This window comes from Siphateles boraxobius, unplaced genomic scaffold, assembly GCF_051911475.1.
Source record: "Siphateles boraxobius isolate OS27281-9 unplaced genomic scaffold, OSU_SipBor_1 86, whole genome shotgun sequence".
NCBI lineage: Eukaryota > Metazoa > Chordata > Actinopteri > Cypriniformes > Leuciscidae > Siphateles > Siphateles boraxobius.
In genome coordinates, this window is record NW_027509215.1 from 8,794,001 (window position 1) to 8,809,155 (window position 15,155).

The following is a 15,155-nucleotide window of genomic DNA, read 5'->3' on the forward strand; positions in this document are numbered from 1 at the left end:
GTTCCAATTTGCAGCTGTGAATAAAGAATGAAACAAATGCACAGGTGAGTCACCACTGACCTTCGCTCGCTCTTTGATATTCTGCCCGAACACAAACGACGAGTCCACCGCACAGTCCTTCTTCTGACTACTGTCGTCTTTCTGCTCACCTCCATTTTCTTCTCCTTCCTTCTCCCGCTTCTGCAAAGAAATACAATTAATGCAGATCCGGCGACAAGTCTATGGGTTTTGCACAATGTTTAAGGTGTGAATATTGAAGCCTCGTTCTGTAGGGTCTCATATTAAAGCAGCTTTTTATGCCGCATCAATGAAAAAAAAAAAAAATGCGCCACCATTGTTTCATGGTTAAGGCACTTCGTGTCACCTGACTAGCACACACATTTCATCATTCAAATAACATAAATCGTAGGTAACTTCGACACTGACATTTTTAAAATGTGCCAATACCAGCATTTCCCTCTAGCATTTTGAGCGCTGTTGAACGGATTCTTAAACACCTCTGATTGGCCATAGTGTTCACTCGCTCAACAAATACGTCTCTGATTGGCCATAGTGTTCACTCGCTCAACATATGTCTCTGATTGGCCATAGTGTTCACTCGCTCAACAAATACGTCTCTGATTGGCCATAGTGTTCACTCGCTCAACATATACGTCTCTGATTGGCCATTGTGTTCACTTGCTCAACATATATGTCTCTGATTGGCCATAGTGTTCACTTGCTCAAAATATATGTCTCTGATTGGCCATAGTGTTCACTTGCTCAACATATATGTCTCTGATTGGCCATTGTGTTCACTCGCTCAACACATATGTCTCTGATTGGGCATAGTGTTCAGTTTCTCAACATATATGTCTCTGATTGGCCATAGTGTTCACTCGCTCAATATATACGTCTCTGATTGGCCATAGTGTTCACTCGCTCAACATATGTCTCTGATTGGCCATAGTGTTCACTTGCTCAACATATATGTCTCTGATTGGACATAGTGTTCACTTGCTCAACATATGTCTCTGATTGGCCATTGTGTTCACTCGCTCAACACATATGTCTCTGATTGGGCATAGTGTTCAGTTTCTCAACATATATGTCTCTGATTGGCCATAGTGTTCACTCGCTCCATATATACGTCTCTGATTGGCCATAGTGTTCACTCGCTCAACATATGTCTCTGATTGGCCATAGTGTTCACTCGCTCAACATATATGTCTCTGATTGGCCAACGCGCTCAATCAACGCTTAAAAATTAAGTTGTGCAAGCGCTCGGTGAAGACAACATGTTTTTGAAGTGTTGATCATTGTAGCCAATCATAGACATAAATAAAACTAAAATAACTGTGCCAGAAGAACAGCGTAAACTTAATGTCTGGTCTCTTAGTATCATCTCAGTGAGCTTTTATTACATTTTGCACATGTGCAGTAAGACGATATTAGCATTTTCCAAAGTTTGGTGTGGACGAGACAAGTGTGTACAAGAATTTTGGAAAACGATAATGTGATCAGAAAAAGTTTTGATATGAAAAGGCAATTTTAAAAATGTATCCAAATGTCACAATTCACCACAATTACGTAACATCACTGCTGCTTAAAAAACTAAGAAGATTAACTCTAGAATGAAAATTCAACTAGATCACAATGTAATTTCCAAACAACTATCTATTAGCCATTACTACACACCCAGGTCATCTCAACGATGATCAATGATTACAGGTGACGGAGATATTTATGAGATGCTCTAAACAGAATGCAATTAGTTGCGATTCATTTATCAAGCGTTTCCATCTCAGATGTTTGTGATGTATGTCCTCACCGGTGATTTGTCTGAGCTCTCTGTGTTGTTCAGGAAAACAGATCGGTTTTCTGATGATGAATCTCCAAACTTCCCCACTCCATTTGTTCCACAGCTGGAGTCTGCGAGTGTAAAAATAAAACAGCATAAACTAACAGCATCACACACTCAACACACATTTCCAGTGCTAAGGAGTCATGAATACTAGTGGTCATCCGATATGACAACTAGTCGGACATATATCTAAATAGCATGGTGATTGATGGCCAATATAATGCTAATACATACATAACGATTTTTTTTAAAAACTGCAGAAAAATTACCACAACATTCACTAAAAACAATGAAAACTGACATTGTTTATTTTCTGTTGGCAAGGTCGTCTGTAGCTTTTGGAAGTCATACAGGGAGGAAAAACTACTCAAGATAAAAGGTCCAGCCAGGAAAATTAAAAGCTGATAATTTAAAAATTGGCTAATTCATTTTTCAGAGTAATATATCGGTCTTTAACAGTTGTTGATTCAAACGTCCCCTGTTGTACAGCACAATATTTGAAGTGGGGGGAAAAAGACTTCAGTATACATCTTGCTTTTATTTGTTTAGCATTTCATTTTGGACTAGAGATCGATTATTTTAATATATCAATCATCATTTGTTAATTTGAATACTTTAAGTCATCACCTAGAAGTGGCACCAACCAGTCTTCAGTAACTGATTAAAGCTTAGTTGTATACATGCTTGTTTATAGCTCCTAACTTCAAACTGGCCTTGTGAATATGAGGAATGATTACCTCATACAAACAGCTTTAGCCATTTAGCTATATAACTGATTAAAGATGCTTTAAATCAGGGCTATTCACTTAAAGTTCCAAGAGGTCCAGTCTCTATATTTCCTTCCAGCAAAGCTCCAGGCAAACTCTATTATCTAAAAAAAAATTTTTTTAAGGGAAGTAGCTTTAAATTTTCGTAATGATTATGTGTGTCATTAAAAAAAACAGAAGGAGACTTGTCTAAATATTTTATTTTATATATATATATATATATATATATATATATATATATATATATAAAACAGTTAGTTCCAATCATTGATTCTGATTGGTCGATAGCTGTGTTTTATTTACGATAAAACACGGCTATGACCGCTTCACCCAACGGTTCTATGTATCACTACACAAAACCCCTAGCAACCACTCTCAGCAACTTAAAACACATGTTTGATCTCATTGATAGCCTATTGTTCATTGAAGCTGGAGTAGAGTATTGCATCTTGCTTTTTCCATGTTCACAAGTTTAAGTCATTTCAAAAGCCCCTTTCACACAGAGATTCCAGAAAATACACTGATAAAGTGACCTGGGATTTGACCCGGGTTCGTTTGATTTTGGTTCATTCACACTGCCAGTGATTTTCCAGAGTTCACAAACAACCCGTAAAAATCCCGTAAAGACACGTGACATCGATGTGACATGTAATGTCTCAGCAGCGTCTATAGTTTGCTTATGAGCTGCGATTTCTCTCTCTCTCGAGAAACCAGGCTTGTGCATTTTTTTCTCTGATTCGATCATAAACTAGCGCATTACGTACCAGGCTTCAGCGCCATCATTACAACACGGCACTGATTACGGCTTTTGTCCACACAGCGCGCGTTCCGGGACTGAACACGGCAATGTTACAAGGTCCCCAACCCGGGATCGATCCCGGCATCAATCCCGGGTCGTGTTTGCGTTCACACAGAAGGTGTTCTGGCAATTTCCCGGCAATTTCCCAGGATCAACGTGCTGTGTGAAAGGGGTTTATGTAAAAGTCTTCACTACTGACTGACTCACTCATCAACACCATTTTTGACACCATCTAATGGCGAAATAATGTAAGTAACTTCTGTTGCCGTTTACAGTCAGGGACTATTTTTTAGCGGAAGGAAGGCTTTTAATGATTTTACTTCATACAGTTGCATACATACATATTTTTCGGCTTTAATATTTGTATTGTGTGGAAACCGTTTTATAAAAGCAATAGGGTACTCGAGGCTAGTGCTGTATCGTGAATAAGTTACTCCGCTTCGAGTCATGTCTAACAACGCCCTTCAGCCGTGACTTATTCACGATACAGCAAAGCCTCTCCTACCTTATTGTTGACATATATATTTTATAAAAAATATCTATATAATTTATTGATAAACTCTGCAACCAAAAACACCGAAAACTAAGTCACGATTCTAACTTTCACATTCTATAGCAGTGTTTCCCCTACCATTGTTTTGAGGGGCGGCCAGTCCCCCACCCCCCCCCTGAAAGAATAACAAAAATATATATATATAAAAAGAAAAAAAAGACAGGCAAGCTCCATGTTGTGGACGGAATCTGGGAATCCAGTCATAAAAACTGAATTTACTGTATAACGCAGATTTTCACAGAATTTTTAATTTTTTTGATGAATAAATAAAAAGCAGTTTAGTACACTTAAAATCAAATCGCGATAGACTTTGTGAATATTAAACCGCAAAAAGACTATCTAAATACAAATCCTGCATGTTCTGTGCGCATGAATGGTGCAGACGACGCACAGTTTCATTTAACTCACACACACACACACAGTGAAGCACGTGTGACGCTCAAACTGTTTTTTTTGACTATATGAGGACACAAATACATGAACTTCATCTCCAGACACTAGATCCGCTCAAAAAGTCACTTTGTGAGCATTTAACCGCTTGATTTGCATGTCAAGCAGAAACTCAAAGGTCTTCACGGCAACCCGTCAAAATAAAAGTTCGGTTCAACCCTGACAGAAATATATTACTGTTGTACAGTAGAATTTAGATACGTCTCAATTTTAGCACGTTGTTCGAAAAAAAGTAAATTTCATATGATTAAAAGAAATTAATATTTTATGTCTTCATTTGATTACCAGTAAAAACAGCAAATTTGTGAGAAGAAAAAAAACATTTTCATAGATTTAAAAAAAAAAATATTGTACAAGGTTAATAATTGTATAAGTTTCATGATTTCAATTAATTAGACATGCTTTTGGATTACTAAAAATTTTACACCGCGTATACGTAACACCCGCTCCGCGACACTAGTAGTTTCGAAACACTGCATAGTTTTTTTTTCCTAATATGAAAGTCAATGGGGTCCATCAACTGTCTGGCTACCGACATACTTCAAAATATCTTCCTTTGTGTTCAGCAGAAAAAAGAAATTCATACAGGGTTGAAACAACTTTTTTAAAGTGAACTACTCCTTTAATAAGGCGCTTTAGCGGACGAGAGAAGCAACGCGCACGGAACAAAAAAGGCTTGAATGAAGCGCGCTTGGCTTTAAATAAAAACAGAGGATATAGCACTGATTGATTATTACTAGTGGTGTAACGATACATGTATTCGTATTGAACCGTTCGGTACGAGGCTTGGTTCGGTAATCAGTACGCATTACAAAGCAAACGATTCGTTGGACCATTTTTCCTGCCGATCAAAATCCGCGCTAGCGCGACCACCACAACATTACACAGCATCAAATGGCAAACGAAACTGAGCTACTCATTATTGTGTGCTTCCCGGACCGTTTATCAGTTTGGACCAATGTCAGAGCAGCGTGAGCCGATCTTGATCAAGTTACACAGCGCTGAGAGATCCAGTAAACAAAGCATTTGAATTCGCCACTGAAGTAATAACATCGCTGCGAGATCTAGTGAGAAGCATTAAAATTTCTCCGTTATTAACGGATCAAACAGCGCTGATGTGGAAACAAGGAGAAACATTGTTCCATGAATGAACTAGTTACAGGTTTTAAGTCCCCAGATCAGCAACATTCACCATGGGTTTACTGTAGTAACACTAACTTGTAACAATGGAAGTTTGGCAGAAATAGTAAAATGCTTTCAAGTACATCACACATCTTTTTCCAGCACTTCAAAACTCAAATATCATATTTAAATGTTATTTTTAATGTGATGACCAAAACATTATTTGTTCATCCTTCAAAGATTACCCCCATTTATAAAACTAAAAGTTTAAAGATGTGGGAAAACTCACACTTATTTAAAAATAATTTTCTTTTAATAAATAGGAAATTTCTCTGGCATTTCTTTCTTTTTGCTGTATCGAAAACGTACCGAACCGTGACACCACTGTATCGTATCGAACCGTGAATTTTGTGAACAGTTACACCCCTAATTATTACCATAAACTGCCCTGAACACTTGCGGTGTGAACAGCTCTGTTGCTCACTTTAAACTGTAGAAATGGTAAAATGGTGCTACAGTTGTCATTTTGTCTCGCGGTTCGGTTGGAACCAAGCCAGGGTGCGCTGTTTGAAGATGTTTGCTTTAGACAATTATAATTAAATTAGCGCAAAATTTTCTGGAATCCAGAAAAAAAATTAAACAAACTAAATCAGATTTTAGGAAAACTAGCCCTAGATTTAACCCATCCGTTCTAAACACAACATGAGCCTAAAATGTGCTTCTATCCAGAACAGGCTGAGACCTCCACATATTCTGTTGCTCTGAAAGCCAGCAGAGAGCATTATGGGATTTGTACATACTCGTCTTGACGGATTCTGTGAGGGTCTTGGCCGGAGGAGCCTGTAGAACGGCTGGTCTCAGAACACTGCGCTGCTGTTCTTTGGGCTTCTGACTGGGAACGCCTGGAAAACAACCTACTGACGGATTGAATCAGAAACCAAACACCGCAGGGCAACAACACACACCAGTGTTTGAGGATCAGAAGAAAGGGCTTAATTAGGTCTTAGCAATGAACAGCTAGTGTTGTTATCCATTACTAAAACTATTTTTGTATTCAAATAGAGGTTTGAGAGAGGACCGGAAGTGCAGTGGGGTCGGGAAAGGACCACAAGCTGGAACTTGGGTGGCCTAAGCACAATTACGCTACATGTCGGAGTGCTGATAACGAGGATATCTGCTCTGCCTTGCCAAGTAAATGACATAAAATAAGTTGAAGTACTAAAATGACTAAACTGAAATAAAAATAAATTGGGGAAATATTACAAAAAAAACAAGGGCTGTCACTAACGATTATTTTGGTGGTAATAAAAATGGACCCAAGCAAAGACCAATGCCTTTAAAATGACTTGAAATACAGTACAATTGGGTTTTAATTAAATTATTAAAAAGAAGTAAACATTTGGTTTTATAAAAAAACACTGTTAAAATACATAATGTACATAATATAAACAATCATCTTATATACATTACGCATTATAACAAATGCCTGCAGAGGGCGCCAACAACCTGGTGATCGTTGTTGTTACACTTTACAGCATGATCAAATCATTGTTTAATATTGGCTAAACAACATTTAATTCAAATTACTTAATCTTCAATATTTGGCCACTTCTTTACGATTGAAATGTAATAGCTACTGTAATTTCTTGAACAATAATACGTGGGCATGCAAAGTCAGAGCAAGCGTTTAATTTTATTTTGAAATCATGATGAACAGTTCGCATACCGTAATTCCTCAAATAAAAACCGGGGCCTTTATTTACCTGAACTGCAGAAGGTAACCGGCTTTTATTCGAAGCAGGCTTTTATTAGAGGCAGGCCTTTATTTCTAATTCTATCTTTTTCATAAATAATAGGATTGGCCCGATAGACGATGCAATCATCTATCGCGTTGGCTGACAGACATCACTATGTTGAGACGGCATCGCGATCCCCACGCCCGCCCTGTTTCCATGGTGACGCGTCATGCTTAGCACGCACGTGATTCACCACAGCCAAAATAGCGCTGTATGACAGATGTAGCACTTTTTTTCTAAATATTAACAAACTTGCTTAAACTTCCAAACTCGGACTCTCAAATACATGTAAGAGAGTTTGTGGTGTCGTTTAAAAACCTTTAACGTTATAAATGATCTTAATCTGTAACGTGAGATGTTTGTTTGGGCCGCAGTACAGAGATTCCTGTCTGTTGGATTTATTACAGCACGTGAATTCATCAGTTTCTCACGAAATACATTAAAGTAAGTGGCCGGTGAACTGGGAGAAGAACAGAGTAAACTTAATAGTTACTTGCACAAACACCTCGGCAAATATATTTGAATGAATTGTTATTGCCGCTTCCATAGACACTATTGTGTATTTTACAAACTATAAATGTATTGTTCTTCTATAAATTATATGTATTTAAATGTCAGAAACCTAAAATAAACATGATGTGGTTAAAACACGGAATAGTTGTGATGTACGGTATGACAAGCGCTGAAAGTCCGTCTTTACCTCTGGCAGTTATGCGCGTCAGAGCGGGCCGACATCTATGATGACATGTAGAGGAAAATATCTAGTGGAAAATGAGTATGTTACGTTATGTCATTATATGAAAGGCACAGGAGATTACCTATCAACACTAAATTTTCCCTGGCCTTAACTTGAGACCGGCCTTTATTTGTCTGTGTTGACCCCGCCCCCGGCCACTATCAGAGGCCCGGCGTTTAATTGACTACCGGTTTTTATTTGAGTATATTTTGGTATTTAGAAAGATATTTATGTAATCTACGGTGTCGGCGTAGGTTTATAAGTGATTTACCCTACAAATCTGATGAAATGGCGCACATTGAGTTCCCAAATGAACGTTAAAAGCAACCAAAACGCATATGCAGAGATGGAGTTCAAGACGCTCCACGCATCTAAATGATATGTTCATATGGATCAGAATTTACTGTGAAATAAGGCATGGAAATAATTAAAGCGCATATTAAACCCGCAGGCCATATATTCACTCAATTGAATCACAGCCTTTGTGATTTCACAATAGCACTATGTTATAGTATGAGTTTTAAATGGTTTTAATTTGTGCAGCCTTAGAAAACGGTCTAATAATGCAGTTCATGCATTCTTGTCCGTGGAATTCGCCATTCACAGTATTTTGCCGGTTACTCGACTATTAAACTGCAATCGAGGATTTTTTAAAATCGAGAACTCGAATTTAATCGAGGAATCGTGACAGCCCTAAAAGAAATCACAAAAATGAAAACCGCATCTAAAATGGCTACCAACATTAAATTAAACCAAAAATTTAAAGAAAATGCTCATTCAAAATAATAAATACTATAATATATAATGCTAAAATAATGATCTAAGCCAGGGGTGCAAAACTCACCACAGCCCTGCAGTGTTTAGCATCAACCCTAATTAAACGCACCTGATCCAGCCATTCAGGCTTAAGCCGGGTGCACACTGTACGATTTGAATAGTCCTTTACGACTGTTGCTTGTCAGACTGTATGAACATGATCCCCGCTGTAAGCCATGTCACACTGTAGGATCTCAGATGTCATTACTGTCAGAATGTACGGCACTCAAGATGCATTAAAAAGGTTGCATGCAAGAAGACTCATCCAGAGTTTTACTTCATCAATCCGTGACACGTTCAGTGACAGTGCGTTACATGCGGGATTTAAATGGTAGATAGCAAACAAAAACAATGACTGTATCCGAAATCGTTGCCTATACCCTTAAATAGGGCACTATTTGAGGCGACAGCCATTTGTAGTGGTGCCCGAAACCATGGTGGACATCATCAAGTGCACTCATTCAATCCCATGACGCACCGCAATAACGGATGAACAACCGATATACGCTCAACGGCTAGAAATTCACTGTGAGAGTCAAATAAATTCTCGTGTCTGACCAGAAGATGGCGCAGCTTAATCATCCATCGATCCATTTTACAAACTGCTGGTCCAATGTGGCTGAAGCGTAATATCATACAGCTATAAATTGATGAATAAATAAATTATGCTAGTTTCCATTACAGAGTTCAAAATAAATCTTTTCATTATAGTTTCAAATAATTATTAAAAAGCAAGCACAAATTATGCAAAAGCAGCAGGGCATTCTGGCACTCAATTCATTCAATCGTTTTCATTCAATCCTTCAAGTGGACTATATTATTGAAGTAATGTAGGAACCAGTGAGTGAGGGTATAGGGGGCAAATCTCTACCATTAATTTTGATCATGGCTGGACTTGAAAAGAAAAATGAAAAACAAAAACAAACAAAGACGTAGACTTGTGGAGCAAATGGTTGCTTGTTGTCTCAGTAATTGCTTCATCAGTTTCTAAGCTGATTTTGGCCTAGTATCAGAGGAATATTTTAGGATGCTCACCATTTGTCTCAGACAGCCAAAATTGTACAGTGTGAACCCGGCTTTATTTGAAAACTACAGGTATGTGTGTTGGAGCATGGTTGGAAGTAAACCGTAGGACTGTGGCCCTCCAGGAACTTAGTTTGCACCCCTGTTCTAAGCAACATCTCATGAAAAAAGCAAAACATTGACGCAAACAGACATCAATCTATTTGAGGAGCTTTCAAAAGTACAAGATGACATTTAAAACAGAAATGAAAGAGGAAGCTTCACAGTCAGAGCCATTGTGACTAATTTCCCCAATCTTTCCTGCTCAGGAGAGTGCATTTATGTGAATGTTTTACTGTAGCTACACACACATGCAACAAAGCAGGAATGAGTTGATCTTACCTGAGCTTGGGGCCTGGCCATGAATGAGTGTGGGGGGTTTCAACCTGAACCCAACGGGCTTCTCTTCTGAGACAGACAAACAGAAGCATAAACATGTTAGACACTAAAGCAAACATCCCTTATGCAATACGAGATAAGATCTCTCAGACAAACAAACACTCGTGGTGTGGCCTCAAACACATCAGTAAAGAATAAGCCGCATGAATGGCATACAACACATACTCTCTCAATGCTATAACACTAGTTAAAGAAAGGTTTGACTCGATTCGGTCAGAAATGGGGGGAAAATAAACATTACAATAGTTTAAACATTTTTAGATGCATACAGCTTCATATTTTTACATAGCAGTAGGCAGTGTGCAGTAAATACCACACTGTATACACACTAGTAATGCAAACTCAGCCACAGAGTCTCTATATCTATATTGCCTTCAAGCTGTGCCTCATATCTATGGCCTCAAAATGACTCTGAACACTTCCGGTTAAACCGCAAGTCCCCTCCACAGGCCTCTGGACTTGATTTAGCACATTCCTGACAGTAGCCGGAACACATTTGGGTTTAGAGCGCTTGGCTGGGTTTGTGCTCGATCTAATAGAGACCAAAATAGAAATCTGTCTTTAGATGCATGTACATGATCTTCTATTTACATTACTCTGCGTAGCTCACTTTATCTAGAGGATGAGAGATCGGAAGCCACTTAGCAAATGAGTTTTAAATTAGATTTATACAGTCTGATTAATTTTTTTTTTAAAACAACTATGCAACAACTGCGTTTTGGGGGCCTGAAAACAAACTTTAGGAAACGGTTTTCAAAGTGTAAGTTTTTGAAAACTATACCGTTAAACACAAACTATAAAAACACAAATTTGTCAAAATGGTGACATCATGCGCATGCGTATTACCTGTTTAGTCTATAGACGCGTTTTGTTTCTATATAAAGTGACATCGCCAACTACTGGCCTGACAGCAGAATACAGCGCCTTCCCCTTTTTAAGTACATCGTTGTCGTGTAAACAAACCCTGAATGTAATAATAAAATTACTTTTACACCAATGCATTCTTTCTGTTTTTTATATACACATATAAAGTGCCTCAAGGCAAGATTGCAAAACAATTTAATTATAATGCATCCCATTAATAGATGGAGAAAATCTGATTGTATAGCCAGACAAAATATACAGCTTTTAAACAGGCAGAAAAATCTGATTGTTTGACATATCCAACTCAAATTTGTTTCATTTTTTTTGTCTGAATAAAAATGTTAAAGGAATCTAACGTTTAAAAACCCAATCCAAATCACGTCCACATGTGAAAAATGACAATGCGAAAACCAAATTGGATGTGTGCAGTGTAAACAAAACCTAAGACTGTCAAACATGACAAAGACCGTGTATGGCCGCAGAACAAAGCCGAACTCATGAACTCAAAACAAGACATTTTGCCAGTTTTGAGTTCTATTTATATTGCATCCTGGTTAATAGCTCCTCCCACTGTAAAATCTCATTAATCCAAAGCCCTCCTCCACAATTGCATATTAAATATTAGGGATGCACCGAAATGAAAATTCTTGGCCGAAACCGAAAACCGAAAAAGAGGAAACCAAGGCCGAAAGCCGAAAACCGAAACACCGAAAGAAATTATGCCAATTACTAGTACCATTGCATTTATGGCTATGACTGTGTACCAACTTTACTAAAATCAAGGCATTACAATTGCATAAATTAATATTAAAGTTTCAAAGAATAAATCAATTACAAATTATGCAAATATTTATTTAGCACATTGCAAAAATGCACAGTATAAAATAAAATTCAAACTAAAATGTTTAACTTGACCCCACTCATGTGTACATTAAATAATAATGTACAGGCCTACTGTCCTGCAGAAAGGTTTTAAAATTAAATGTTCTCTCATAAAAACAAAGTGCATTTAGGTCAAGTGCATTTAAATTTTTTGCGGTTTTTAAAAATTGTGCGGTTAGACTGAGCATACTGGTAATGGACGTCTGAGCTCCATAGGGTTCCCCGTACGTTCATTTATTTGTGGCGGCCCGCTTTGACTAGCTTTCATGAGGCACACACGCAAGGTCTCTCGCTCTCTCCCTCTCTGCTGTGCGGGCGCTATACGGTTTGGAGCACAGTATGTTCTGTCTCACATGCGCACTATAGATTCTGGGAGATTTGAACTAATTTGCGGGCATCAGGGAGTCGCTATCAATATGCGGGAGACTCCCGGAAGTTATTAGGTAAGTTAAGAGCTAAGTTATTGTTAGAATACAGCTGGATTTTTGAGGTTAGCACGCTGTAGCTGGTAGTCAATATCGATGCACGCGCGCATCGGATGAGTTTTCCTTTTATGTGCCACGTTCCTCTCATATTCAGCGTAGCGATCGGAATGTTTGGATTTCAGGTGATAAATTAAACCCGACGTGGAGAAAGTCTTTGCAGATGCACCCCCTCTTGAAATTTCGGCATTACATATTTTGCAAATCGCTGGCCGTGGGTCTTTCTCAGATATAGCCTACTGAAATACGTCCACACCGCAGATAGTTGCTTCAGACAAGCACAAGCCAAGACAAGCCGAAAACCGAAAATGCACTTTTGGGTCATTTTCGGGCCGAATATTTTCGGTGGCCGAATACTCGGTGCATCCCTATTAAATATCATAGTTTTTCTGTCTTCATTGATGTAGCCACCAGTGATCAGAACACTTATTTGATGCTGGACATTCGTAACATCGTGGCTGGTGTTAAGATTCAAATCTTTATAGTTTCTAGAAAAATATTGAAAAGAAGACTTTTTCTTACCTGGCTCAGAGTCTGAATTACCAGTTGGAGACTGGCATAAACTTGAGGGCATAAAGATATTATTCTTGGGAACTGTAGGAGGGAGAGCAAGCAAGAAAGAGAGGATCAGATGGGAGCATAAAACTTTCAGTTAAATTCAGCCAAATAATACTTGTCGAGTGTCGATCCACTGCAGTGAAACCGATCGCTGTAGATTCACCTGAATGTGACGGGGGGAACTGGGTCAAAGATGAGGTCCTCTCTCTCTTAACTGGGGGACAGTATTCGACATCATCCCGATCTGAATCTGAAGAACACAATTCAAAATCAATAGACCAAACAGAAACTAAAACTATTGAAGCACTCAAATTCTGTACACAGTGCTGAGAACCAAAAATTCTCATTTTAAATTAATATTTGTGCAATAACTGCAAATTTTTTAGAACTTTATTTAGAATTGGTAATAATTTCTACTTTCAATTGGTGAGACTTATTATTTTATTTTTTTAAAATAAGGGCTGTTCATAAATTGCCAATTTTAATCATGATTAATCACACCCTTTCCTGTGATTATTCACATACTTATTGTGAAATTAAGCATACACTTATCTTGTTTAATGCACTTATTTTGTCATTTGCTATACCCAGCAAAGTAAAACATCAGATTGAAGGATGATTCTCACAAAATCTGCAAGCTTTTTTCAAGGTAAACTTATGTCTTTCCAAAAAAAGACACTTGGAGACTCCAAAAGGACACCTAATAACCAAATGATATAAGAAGTCCATATAATTCATACATTTATGCATACCAAAACTTTTCAGAACTCAGTGTACAGAGCTTGTTTACATTTTATACATGTCACTTTGCAATACTAAACATGACCACACGGAGATGCCAAAAAAATAAATCCAACCACCTTGACCTGACTGCATATACCTACTACAGTACATGGATCCATTCAGAAATATTAAACAGCAACACACACGATAGATAAAAACATTATCCTGAATGTGTGTGGATACATGGTGAATGTACTGAAATGTGCATAAATACAATGTGCGATCCATGCATCGAAAGCACACATGCATGGTTTGATTGCGCATCAATAATAACTGTACGATCCTGTACGTCACTGCAATCGTCTTTACCTTGATTGCAATTCACATCCAACAAAACTTTACTAGCGAGATGCTGGTTTGCTTTATCCAGCCGAGAAACTTTGTTTGCATATCATCTGGTCATACAGCGGTGGGATGTTTTGACATTCTGTTCAGTCTGCATTTCACACAGCGAGATGCGTGAGGGCTCACGCTCTTCAGAAACAATGACAGAATATGACAAAGCTCGTATTTTAAAGCTAAACAGACACTGGAATGAATAATTCACTGAAAACTAGATGCGAGTCACCGTTATCTTTGCCATCTGATGTAATAAGCCTGGTTTTCTTTACATTAGCTCTGTTTTGAACAGATTTTTTTAATGCTTTCGCTTAATGGATAATTGGACTGAACATTTTCCTGGAGTTTAGCGGCTTAAAATGATCCGATCAAAAAGAAAGCAGCGAAATCTTGTGCATGCTTGTGTATATCTGTGCCATAAACTCCCCGACTCCCAAGATCATCTAACTGCGTGGCATAAATTATGTAAACAATGCAATTTTTTGTGCTTCATTATTTATTTGTTAAGGCTATTTTTTTGTTAAGGGTTTTGAACTAATCACATGCGTTAGCACGGTAACGTGAATAGAAACGTTGAGTGAACTTGTAGTAGTTCCCTAGTTTATATAGAAAAACATATCAGTGTCAGAGTTGTTAAATGCATTATTGACTTTAAATTCAGACAATGACCTCCAAATAACTCTCATACTGATGGTTGGATGATACAAGCACATCTGCATCTTACAATATATTTCATGAGACATTGTGTTAGTGTATTACTGTCTGCATCCCATCACATATCATATACAAGTTATTTCCCAGCAAAACATCATCAGGCGGTGTTTACATTAAATATTAAAAACCTGATTAATTTCATGTGCATGTTGCTTATGTTTCTGTTATCAACTGTTGGAAGTTTCATGTT

At 37.9% G+C, this 15,155-nt stretch overlaps 1 protein-coding gene across 6 annotated transcripts in view; it reads right to left on the reverse strand.

The window, feature by feature from the left end:
- ranbp3b (RAN binding protein 3b) overlaps positions 1-15,155 on the reverse strand; it is a 32,195-nt gene that overhangs the window by 9,304 nt on the left and 7,736 nt on the right. For 2 of the 6 annotated variants that reach the window (XM_077221942.1, XM_077221940.1), the window contains 6 exons: positions 13,293-13,379; positions 13,094-13,165; positions 10,287-10,352; positions 6,335-6,436; positions 1,811-1,911; positions 61-180 (listed from right to left, as the gene is read on the reverse strand). In XM_077221942.1, the coding sequence (XP_077078057.1) occupies positions 61-180; positions 1,811-1,911; positions 6,335-6,436; positions 10,287-10,352; positions 13,094-13,165; positions 13,293-13,379 (548 nt within the window). Of the gene's footprint in view, positions 1-60; positions 181-1,810; positions 1,912-6,334; positions 6,449-10,286; positions 10,353-13,093; positions 13,166-13,292; positions 13,380-15,155 lie in introns of all 6 variants that reach the window. The other 4 variants (XM_077221941.1, XM_077221939.1, XM_077221944.1 and 1 more) reach the window with 2 other exon arrangements.